General features: G+C 43.3%; 1 protein-coding gene across 1 annotated transcript in view; it reads left to right on the top strand.

Annotated features, from left to right (window-relative positions):
* LOC311237094 (astrotactin-2-like) overlaps positions 1–12,500 on the top strand; it is a gene marked incomplete at both ends in the record, with an annotated part of 130,440 nt that overhangs the window by 36,422 nt on the left and 81,518 nt on the right. Inside the window, 2 exons of the mRNA XM_084324900.1 lie at positions 6,902–7,233; positions 9,670–9,757. Coding sequence (XP_084181026.1) covers positions 6,902–7,233; positions 9,670–9,757 — 420 coding nt within the window. The remainder of the gene's footprint in view (positions 1–6,901; positions 7,234–9,669; positions 9,758–12,500) is intronic.

Genomic DNA, 12,500 nt, shown 5'->3' with positions numbered 1-12,500 from the left:
ATTTTAATACAAATAAATAAAACTGTACAATAAGAATATAAAAATATTAATATAAATTCCTTTAAAACATTACACACTCAAACACAATTTAAAAACAATTGCAGATTGTGGTGACCTGCTGTTCGTTAAATCGACCCATGGACACTAGTGCACCTAATTTCAATGTCCCCTGTAGGGCGTTCCATGATTCAGGAGCACAGAAGACAAAGACACATCTACCAAGTTCAGGATAAACTCTAGGTACTAATGAGCCAGTCATTTGCGTGTGTGCCATAGGGTCCAGAGGTCCATTCCAACAATGAGGTAATGTAGTCTGGACTATCTATTTACAGTATATAAAAACACATACCAGTGCAAAATCGTATCTCTCCGCCAAAGAGGACCATCCAACCTTATTGTAGAGGACACAATGGTGAGTACTTTAACTATAACTAAATCTGATGGCTGAATGATGTAAAACGCCTAATGGCTTAAGAATGGAAACTGTAACATATCTAATCCAAAACAGACAGGAAGGCTGCTCAACAACACTTTTGTTCTGCTAATCATTGGGACGCTGGCTCTATGACGCTGGCATCATTTGCCGCAATTTACTGGCAAGAACATTCACATGGTATGTAAATGTAAATATCTCATCAAGCCAAACACCAAGGTATTTGTAGCGAATTCTGTTATGGAATTCTGGACTAAATCATATCTAACAATACACTTCTCACACCCACCCTAAAATAGGATTCACATAATGTTATTTCTATAATACTGTACAGTTTGGCTTTGATTTGTGAACGTGAACAAGACTCCCCTTGGAGGGACAGCGTATCCATTAGCTTACTTACCAAGACCTGTGGTTGAAATTCTGTCCGTGTTCCAAGTGAGCTGGGCAGCTTCAGACCGGCAGCATATGGGGTCTGGTAACAAAAAAAGTTTTAATCTGCACCACAACATGCAAACAAAGGTTTTAACCATTCACAACAGAACACTGTAGTCCAAAGGTATTTATGATGTTTGATTATTCTCTCAGACCGACAATGTCTTGGAACTATTGTTTATTGAGGACATCAGTGTATTACAATACTACTGCTCAGTGTATTGGCTCCCTATACGGTATAACCTCTGTGTTATATCAAGCTATGTACTTCGATCAACATAGCAAAGCATTGACCCGTACATCTTTCTTCCATTTAAAAAACGTTGCCAAACTCAGGTCTGTTGTATCACAACCTGAGCTAAAGTTGATCATTCACGCGTTTACATCATCCCGGCTGGACTACTGCAATTCCCTTCACTGCAAGTCGTCCCTGAACCGTCTACCAGTGGTCCAGAACGCTGCTGCAAGGCTACTGACCAGGTCCAGCAGGTCAACTCTCATCACAGCCATCCTATCTTCCTTACACTGGCTTCCCATTCAGTTTAGGATACATTTTAAGGTTCAGAGCCATGCATGGTCATTTTACATTTACATTTTGTCATTTAGCTGACGCTTTTATCCAAAGCGACTTACAAGTTCTGTAGTACCTGTGTACATCTGCGCTTACTAGTTGTCCCTCGCTCTCGTGCCTTTGAAGTTACGGCGCAGACACCGTGGAACATTCTTCCTACAGACACACAATCTTTTAAAAAAAAATTATAATTGTATAGTCTTATTTTAAACAACTCTTTATTATTGTGAATCACTTTGTGACTGCCCTGTGAAAGGTGCATTACTAAATAAACTTTACTTTCTCACTTACTTACTTACTTACTTACTTACACACTGGGGCTATCTAGCGAGCTAGTTCCAAGACACCACATCAGTCGGAGAAAACAAGCACGGGTTGGAAAATACATTTCTAGACCTCTCATTGGAATAGCACACTGTGACTATTTTTTAGGATGGATGTTTCCCTTCTAATATATGTAAATTTGGGGGTCCGTGTTGCCATACGTGAAGTCAACCATTCCCTCGTCCAACCAACATGGCCTTGTCGCTCCATTAGGACTCTCATTGATGCATCATCCACTCGTCTTGTCAACATACACACATGCACACACACACACACAGACGCACATAGACACATGCACGCCACGTCAAGGCGGCACATCTGCTTTGCCAAAAAACACGCAGCCGGGTGTCTCCACCAAGGGAAACACTCAACACCCAATTAGCATTTTCTCTCAATTTGCCAGTCCCCCCTCCTCCTCCTCCCTCTCCCTTGTCCTCCCCTCTACTCTCTCCCCCCACCCCACCCACCCACCCACCCCTCATGCCACATTGTTATGCTACTGACAGAGGAAATGATGAGCAAGGAATATCCCCCCCACACCCAATGAGAACATGAAATACTGCTTATTTACACTCTGGAGGACGGAGTCGCCGACCCTGCTGTCTCCACCGAGTGATGACAGTGAAGGATTAGTCGCTGTTGTTGTTATTTTTTCTTTTTTTTCTTTTTCACCTCCTTCTCCTCCTCCTCCTCTTTCGTTTCCACAGCCGCCAGCAAAAGTAGATCCAGATGCAGAGTGCGTTGCTTCTCCCCCTCCCTCCCTCCTGTCACTCCGGTTGCGTGTGTTTTGATTCAGGGGTTGTTTTGAGGGAATGGAGGAGGACAGAATAACGTGGGGGGAAGAGGGGACTGGTTTTTTTGGGTAGTTTGATGGGATAACCAGATGTCTCGCATAGTGAGAGACCGTTGATTTGACTTCCAGTAAATCACTTTTACTTGTTTTGTGAAGATCTCTCGCTTGCTCTTATGTGGCTCCCTCCTAGGGTTAGACCGATATACAGTAGATATACTGTATATATATATATAGTTGCTGATATGTCAGGCATGTATTAGCCTTTAATATGAAATAGCAGTCTGGCAATGGTCAGTGTTGGTCTTTTATTAAATATTATCACATATACTGTAGGTCTGTCAATAAGTGATGTTGGTCTTTTTTTTAAATATTGGATATCAGTTTTTCAACAGTCAGTCTGGTGTTGAAAGGACATTTTTGGTAATTTTGGTACATGGACTGTTTTGTAGTTAGTATGTTTGTTTACTTCATTAAAATTAGACAGCACATTTATTGTTCATTGTTTATTGTTTTAATAGGCTCCCAATTAGCTGCCACATTAATGGCCACTAGTCTTTCTGGGGAAATACAACAGAATACAAATACAGAATGTAATTAGTAATACAATTCAAATGAGAAAATAATTGAAGATGTAGGCCTAACACGATCTATTCAATATCCGGTTAACACTTTCAGAATTATGACCATACTGGTATGGCCATAACCTCTCCACTTGCCAATAAGAGCCATGAGAACTCAAACAAAAAAATAAACTCATCTGCAAGGGTAACTCCATTGATACAAAAAAATTACATAGTCATTTTATGTATATGTTTTATTTATTAATGTCATTGTTTAAATGATACGTGGAATGCACCTTAATGGTAATGAACCTAGACCTAGATCATAATATGTTTATCATACAGATTGATTGAGACCATGAATGATTTCTGGACTGCTTTTGGTTGCAGCTCTGCTGGCCATTGAAAACTGTTCATTGAACCCCACAGCTTCACCTCGACCTCGAAATACACGTTTATTAATGTAAAGCCGAGGACATTTTTGGACATTGTGCACATTTGTATATACTGAACAAACCCCTTGACAGGATGATTACAGCCGGACATGTTTGGAACCTGTAGCGCCCCCTATGGGCCACATGTTGATTAACTTAGTTAAGTAGTAGTTAAGTAGACTGAAAATCTAGTATATTTTCATATGCTGAACAAATGACTGCAGCAGGTCATTATTAATGCCGGCAGGGATATGATTCTTATTGGATATAAAAGTGTTTATAGTGTTTAAAGTGGTTATAAGTGTCTTCACATTTATCTTACACCTAATTCATCAAATTATACATTTGATATTTTTTTCTAAAGGTTTGGATTGTTTATTTGGAATTTAACATTTTTACTTCTGCACACATTTAATTCATGAACTAATCTTAATTATATATTATTAGATAAATAAAAAAATATTAAATTAAAAGAGGCTACTGTACATAAGAGAAATACATCTAAATATATTATAATGTGAAAGGGATTTTTTAAATTGTATGAAATACCAGTAGTGTCGTGGAAGCAAAGCTATTAGCTTACTGACCGAGTCTTGTGGAGCTGGAGCTGTTCCAGTGTATCACTACGCGCTGGAGTTGGTTCACAGGTAACATGGCCTATCAGCTGTTTCAAAATGCTGGAGGACTGTGGTTTTGTGTTGGAAGTGAGTAACCATTTGCCTGCTTGATGTGGTGTGGATTCAAACTGTTTGCCTGTCTAAGCTTCCCGGTTCTCTCCGAAACCCGGCCAGAACTCCGACCACAGGACTGGACTAATGGCAACTATTTCATACAACTTAATGTCCACAGATCCAAACTATCCTTTTAATGTGTGTACTGGCACGCATATCTGTGTTGCATAGTGTGCACACTGCACACGTGTATTGCTACAATCAGAATATCAGTATCTCTCTCACAAAATGTGTTTGTGGATAAACAGAGTAAGGAGTAATGATTTGACAACTACTGTCCATAATAAATCAGCAAATATATGTACTGTAAATCTAGGCAACTGTATCTGGTGGACTTTACATGTGGCCTATAGGTGGCACTACAGGCTCCAAACGTGTCTGGCTGTAATAATCCTAAAGAGGATTTTGTTCAGTGTATAAAAATATGCAAGTGAATGTACAATAACTACTGTAAGGTGGACATACTGCATGTGGCCTATAAGTTGCACTAGATGCTTAGAGGCAATAGTACTCCAGCACACTCTTTTAGTGTGCCAATTTTTAGGTTTCTACACAAAAGCGATCTATTGTTCACCTAACAGTGCTGTAATGTAACTTATTTATATTGCACTTTACAGGTTAAAAACATTTAATGCTACAGATAAAAAAAGAAGCATAGCATGATAAAAAAAAAAAAAAAAAAAGCTCTACTAAAAAACTGTTTTTTTAAGCCACATTCAAAAGCATCCTCAGATGGTTGGGGAGAGCGTTCCACAGACTGGGAGCAACCGAGCAGAAGGCCCGATCTGATCTCCCATGGTAGGGTGAGGAGGTCCTCGAGGTAGGGGGGGGGGGGGGGGCATTACCATGGAAGCACTGGTAAGTAAGGAGGGAGACCTTGTACACAAACCTGAGAGAAACAGGAAGCCAGTGGAGTGATTTGAGGATGGGGGTGATGTGGTCATCAGGATCCTAGCAGCGCAGTTTTGGATCTATTGCAGCCTCTGGATGTCCTTGCTAGGGATCCCGACGAGGAGTGCATTGTAATAGTCCAGCCTGGAGGAGATGAAGGCGTGGACACGCTTTTCTGCATCTGTCAGAGTGAGTTTGGCAATGTTCCTGAAGGGGTAGAAGGAGGTCTTGCACAGTTGATTGATGTGAGCCTCAAAGGTGAAGTGAGGGTACATTTTTACACCCAGGTCGGTGACTTATGTCGAGAGGGGAATGTCCTGGCCAGATACAATGATGCTGGTTATGACAGATGACCAGACTTGTGGTGTGAATGGCTTCAGTCTTGAAGCTGTTTAATAATAATAATAATAATAATAATAATAACTTCGTTTTATATAGCGCCTTTCAGAGGACGCAAGGAAGTTGTGCTTCATTCACACCTGTATCTCCTACAGGCAAGTGGTCAGAGTAGATGATGGCAGCTATGGGGGTTGGGTCGGTTTTGAGGGGAAACATATAAAGACTGAAAAGGGTGAGAAAGTGCAGATGGTCATGGTGGCCCATGTTTACTTAGGTAATGATACAAAATCATCGCTCTAAAAAATTTGATACATTTGAAATTGACATTGAAGTTCTTGGAGGAATCCATGGAATATCAAGGACATACGGTTTATATATATATATGTATCATTCCATTCTGAATCTATAGCCTAAGCATTGCTGCACTGTAAGACAGAATCCCCTCCTGCACTGTCAATTCATATTAGCTTCTTGAGAGAATAGAGTAACAGTGACGTTACTGATTTCTGTCTTGAAGTAGCGGCGCTAGCTAGTTACCTTGATGCTCTGTGACTGATGATCTCCGGTGATAGACAACTTCCTGTGACATCATACACTTGTCATCTTGTGTTATTCTTTATATCATATGATGAAGGTGGACTTAACTCTACAGAGAGGGGTGTGTGTGTGGGGGGGACATGGCTTAACTTGTCGCACTGCAGCTAGCACGATTGTATCGTGTTGTGTGTTTTATTTGTTTTGAGAGACACAAATTTGAGTCATCCGTCGTCAGTAACAAGCAGTGATATCTGGCTAGAGGCAAGGTTATTTATGAGACAATCAATTAATGAAGTAGGGTGGCTTTCACGTTATATAGTCACAGAATATATAGGCTTCAATGGTTAATTACCGTTCATAATCATAATAAAGAAAAAAGGAAGTCTGGTTATGTAATAATATAAACTTTATTTCTATAGCACCTTTCTAATACAAGGATACACTGTGCTTGACAAAGGAGAAATAATGGTAATACAAATAAATGGTAATAACAATAACAATAATATACAAAAAAAATTTCATTCTTCAATTCATTTTGCATTTATTTTAAATTTGTTGGACCTTATGGTGTTCTTGTTTTGTTCTTGACTTATTGTGATGTTTCTTCTTGACTTGTTTAAAGAAGACGTGTCCGGCCCATGGGGACATTAACGTGTGTTGTCGAGCCTTACAAATAAATTTGATTTGATTTGATTTGAATAAGTATACTGAAATACAAGATAAAAACAATAAAAAAAATAAAAACCTTTGAAGTAAAAGCTAGTCTGTATACTGTAGGTGAGTTTTTGTGTTATTTTTGAAAGTGGATACTGAGTTTGTCATCCCCCCCCCCCCCCCCAAACACCACCGCCAGAGGCGACAGACCAGGGGGGCATCGGCGTGGGCAGCGGGCGTCGGGACCTCAAGTCTGTGCCCTTCATCAGCTACCTGTCTGCGCTGCTGAAGAGCCAGCTGCTGTCTGACGACCTGGTGAGCGGCGTGGAGATCCGCTGCGACGAGAAGGGCAGCTGCCCGGCTGCGTGCCACCTGTGCCACCGGCAGACGGCCGCGGGGGTCAGCGGAGGAGGAGGAGGAGGAGGCGGCGGGAGGGGCGGCGTGGAGCAGCCCTCGCCCAGCCCGGTGCTGCTGGAGGTCAGCCGCGTGGTGCCCCTCTACAGCCTGGTCCAGGACAACGTCACCAAAGAGGTACAGAGGTGGGAGGGTGTGTGTGTGTGTGTGTGTGTGTGTGTGTGCGTGCGTGCATGCGTGCGTGCGTGCGTGCGTGTGTGCGTGCGTGGGTGCGTGTGTGTGTGTGTGTGCGTGCGTGTGTGTGTGTGTGTGTGCGTGTGCGAGTGGGTGCGTGTGTGTGTGTGTGTGTGTGTGTGTGTGTGTGTGTTTGCTGTATATCAATCTGACATGGGAATTTGAACCTCAGGAAAGCAGAAGAACACTAAATATAAATCATGATGTTTTCATAACTGAACAAACCAACTGTCCTCAGAGGAAGATTGAGTCTCTGTTGGAAGCTGCACGCTACTAGAACGGGGCAGTTTCACCCTCGTTGTTTATTACAATACATAATTACTTAAAGGGCCTCTTCGCCGATTTTTAACCTTAGTCCTAACCTTGTCTTTTGTGAGGAGGACATTTGTGGAAATAAAATGTAACGTGTTCCGTGTCTCAGGATCTTACCCCCCCCCCCCCCCTGTCAAGAAACTCCTCCGGAGCATGTCACCTGGAGGTCGGTGGACCTCTAGTGAACTGCAGATGTTATTTCTTCGTCCTTCCTCGAGTTGGACCTACTACAGTTGAAGATAGTTGAGGAAATAGTGTCTGCTCTCCTCTGGGCGAGTGTCTCTGCGGGGCCGACGCGGCTGAGCTCCACAGGTTAAAATGAGGCAAAATGCCTCTTTAACGACTGTCCAGGCGTATGTGTGGTTCACACTGCCTCGAACATAGTTTGTTTTGATTGATGAGGACCAGGGGCGAAGGATTAATCTCAGAGGTGCAGGGGCCAAAAAAAGACTCTCACTCATTATTTGAAGATAAATCTGAAAAAAACTCAAAAGTAAAAAGCATTACTTTCCTACTGACAATCTGATAAGCCCTTGACAGCTTATTCTACATACAGATAGAATTGGGAGATATATAGAGAGGGAGAGAGGGGGGTGAGAGAGATGAGGAAGGTTCAAGAGAGAAAGAGAGCTGGGAGAGTGTGTGTGTGAGAGAGAGGGGGGGGGGGGGGGGTGATTACTCAGCCCTTGTGTGGGTGAATGTAACAAGTTCCTAACGTTTTCTTTCCCCTATTATTTCATGCACACTTTATTCATTGTTTTAAATTATTATTTTCTTTTAAGTTATTTAGTGCATCGCTCTGTTTTGAATTTGATGCAAATTTGCAATGCATGAGGGTCATCCTTTTGTGTTAAATGGCTGCATAAAGCAAGCATTTGTTGACTCTCATGTTGATAAGAGTATTAAAACTTGGAACTTGAAAAAGATCCGTTTAAGGTAGATAAAAAAAAAGCGATTAATTTGCGATTAATCGCAAGTTAACTATGGACAATCATGCGAATAAACGCGATTAAATATTTTAATCGATTGACAGCACTACTTATTTCACATTCAAAACTACAATAAACCAGAGAGATGTACAACGAACGGCCAGCCCACAAATATAAACTCCGGCTACAATATTCAGAAACAGTCAACAAGATAAACTCACGCTGAATTACTATAGAATATTTTCTCAGCAGTTGCTTGAAGCTGAAGTCATTGCAGCCTGGGTTTAACGTTAAAAGCTGACATTGCTCTCCAAAACGCACATCCAGTTTTAGGTCATGACGAGATTCATAAGCATAATATTACATTATGCTTATGTAAAGAAATTACATTATGTAAAGAAATAAGGAGATATCCTGCCGCTGACTGGGGAAATACCATAGGGGAGACGGAAGAGGCATTGCAGGCATTGCCTGAAAACTGATCAAATGTAACTTCTCACAAGGGCACAACCGTCTCAATAAATTCACTAACAAAACAACATTTCAAACAAGCGTTCTGAGCAAAGTACCCAGATGTGGCAGGTCTAAAACTTTACTGTAAGTGTTGCTATATAGGGGTATTTACCGTATTGTCTAGAGACTAGAGAATGATTGAAACGTCTTTACCGTAAGTGTTGCAATATAGGGTGGGGGGGGTCTGCAAATCCATCTCAAAAAGTGTGGGGGGTGGGGGGCCAAGGGCCCCCCTGCTTCCGGCGCCGCTGATGAGGACATATGGCAAAATAATTCTAAAGAATTTTATAATGATTGTTCGGAGTAATTTTTCCTCTCCAAATTATACAGTACATCTCTGAAGGGGGCGAAACAGTTGCCAGTTCAGTTGGAGGGGAAAGTATACAAGAGTATCATCATCATAGAGTCGCCATATAGAGTCACATTACCAAACGGACAGATGAAAGGTATCCAACAAAGTTAGTTCTAATAAACAACTCGCTTTTGTTTGTATTCACATTTCCACCCAAACAGACCAAACTTGATAGTCTACAAGCTGAACACATTTCCTACCTCGCAGAAGTTTAGCGAAGTCTGTTTTTTTTTGTCTTTTCTTTGCTCTCGCATTCTTGACACCCGTGTCCAGTTTCGCTTCCAGTCTGGTGAAGTTGATGAGTCCGACCTCCTTCGACTGACGGTTAACCTGTTCGATGTTGAGGGAGATCTCGCAGTGTGTACTGTATTTGGGGGGCGACAGTGGATCAGGAGGTAGAGCAGTCGTCTGGTAATCCGGAGGCTCCCGGTTAATTTGCATTTACATTTAGTCATTTAGCTGACGCTTTTATCCAAAGCGACTTACAAGTTCTGTACGACAAGTCATCAGGAAGGGCACAACTCTATCAGCTGAGCAACAATGTTCATCAAAGTGTTGAGTGCTACAGTGTAGGTTAGTTTATTAGGACAAGTGCATGACAGTAAGGTTAGTTAGGGTTAGATATATATATATATATATTTTTTTTCTTTCAGATAATGGTTGAAGAAGTGCGTCTTTAGTCGACGGCGAAAGATTGGACGGGTTTCGGCTGTCCTAACTGGGCTGGGTAGTTCATTCCGCCATTGTGGGGCAAGGACTGAGAATAGGCGACTTCTCTTTGATGACCCTCCCGGAGCTCGGATAGGAGTAGGTCTGAGGCGGCCAGAAGATGCAGAGCGTAGGGGTCTTGAGGGTGTGTAGTTAGAGACCATTGACCGGAGGTAGGCGGGAGCGGTTCCCTTTGCCGCACGGTATGGTTAGGTCGAGGGCCTTGAAGCGGATTCGTGCAGCAATGGGGAGCCAGTGCAGGTCCCTAAGAAGTGGGGTGACATTGGCCGACTCCCGCTCCTCCCAGGCAGCGTGTCGAAGTGTCCTTGAGCAAGCCATTTAACCCTTAATTGCTCCCGATGTGCAGGTTGGCACCTTGCAAGGTTGCCTCCGCCATCGGTGTGTGAATGTGTGAGTGGATGGGTAAAATGTGAGGAACAAATTGTAAAGCGCTATATAAATGCAACCATTCGCCATTTATATATAGACTGTATACGTATCGAATCGAAGTGCGAGGGCATGTCGACAGGGCCTCCCGGTGTGCACTCCGAAGTACACGTGATACACAATTACCTTATCTCCTCCTGCCCTCTCTAGCACCAGCTAGTGGTCAAAAAAGAGTTGCCCACTGGCTACCTGTAATAAAGACAAACATTTGGTAAAAAAAAGATTTCTACAGGAGCCTAAAGAAAACCTCCGCCTCTCTCCTCACTGACCCGCTCTGTTTCTCTCAACTGTGTCTTTGTATACGTTTCTTCTTTCTTTTCTTTTTTTCTTCCTTTCACTGTGACGTTTGTGAAAATGAGACGCGGTGTCTATTTACTGGGTGTCAACAGAGGAACGACAGCCATTTAGCCGCGTAGAAAGAGGCTCCCTCACGATGACAGTAAGCTTTATGAAAATCTCTCTGCCAGCTGTTGACACCTCCATTAAAAGTTCAGCGACGGGTTCATCACAACCGCACAGGAAATTAAAAGATAGAGAGCAACATGTCTACCGGCTCATTGTCCTCCTCGTCTCTGTCTCTCACACACACACACACACACACACACACACACACGCGTACACACACACACGTACACACACACACGTACACACACACACACACACACACACACACGCGCACGCACGCACGCGCACGCACGCACGCACGCACGCACACACACACACACACACACACACACACACACACACACACACACACACACACACACACACACACACACACACACACACACACACACACACACACACACACACACACACACACACGCTGTGTGGCGGTGGCACAGTTATTCCATAGACATTTATGGTCCCCTTCTGACAACATGAACAGATTTGGAGCGATATGTGAAGGCGCAGTTGCCAAGTGGAACCTCTAGGTGGCATCAGCGGGTTAACTTTGACCACTGGAAAGAAGCAGGGTGATGGAGCGGGTAGAGAAGAGGTGACGTCATGCTTTTTTCTCCTCTTGTGGGGACAAATTAGATGTGGTGTGTGTGTGTGTGTGTGTGTGTGTGTGTGTGTGTGTGTGTGTGTGTGTGTGTGTGTGGGTGGGGTGGGTGGGTGTGGGTGTGAGTGTCATACGCAGTCATATTTGAATGCATGTTTGTATGCATGCATGTTCACAACCTTATACACATATGAACGTGTTTATATACATATATAAGGCTACTATATCCTGCTAAATATAAAGTCACTGCAAAACGGACCATGGTATCAAATCGATGGCCGCGACTGTGTCGGGCACGTGCCACATCCGCTGAGACCGAGCATCTGGGGTTATTGGATATTCTCTTGGAGTTTGGTCGCGTCGAATATGGATACCGTACGGCGGCGTAGGAGAGCGAGAGAGAGAGAGAGAGAGAGGGGGGGGTTGAACCATCGCCTTCGTCTGGGCTCCATCTGAGGAGAGGAAGAGATGCAATTAGAGGGTATCTGGCATCGCCTGCTACGCAGACAGTGATATGTGTGTGTGTGTGTGTGTGCGTGTGTGTGTGTGTGTGTGTGTGTGTGTGTGTGTGTGTGTGTGTGTGTGTGTGTGTGTGTGTGTGTGTGTGTGTGTGTGTGTGTGTGTGTGTGTGTGTGTGTGTGTGTGTGTGTGTGTGTGTGTGTGTGTGTGTGTGTGTGTGTGTGTGTGTGTGTGTGTGTGTGTGTGTGTGACTCACCTGTAAACAGCTCTCTGCGTTTGGCCCCATGTTGTAGTATGATGATGACGTCCCTTCCCCCCTAAAGACACACACACACACACACACACACACACACACACACACACACACACACACACACACACACACACACACACACACACACACACACGCACACACACACACACACACACATATACTACACTCCCCCACAGGGAGCAGACTGGTTCACGCTCCCCCCAATCAAGC

This window comes from Notolepis coatsorum, assembly GCF_963971535.1.
Source record: "Notolepis coatsorum genome assembly, chromosome: 11".
NCBI lineage: Eukaryota > Metazoa > Chordata > Actinopteri > Aulopiformes > Paralepididae > Notolepis > Notolepis coatsorum.
This window is presented reverse-complemented; position numbering and strand designations above follow the sequence as displayed.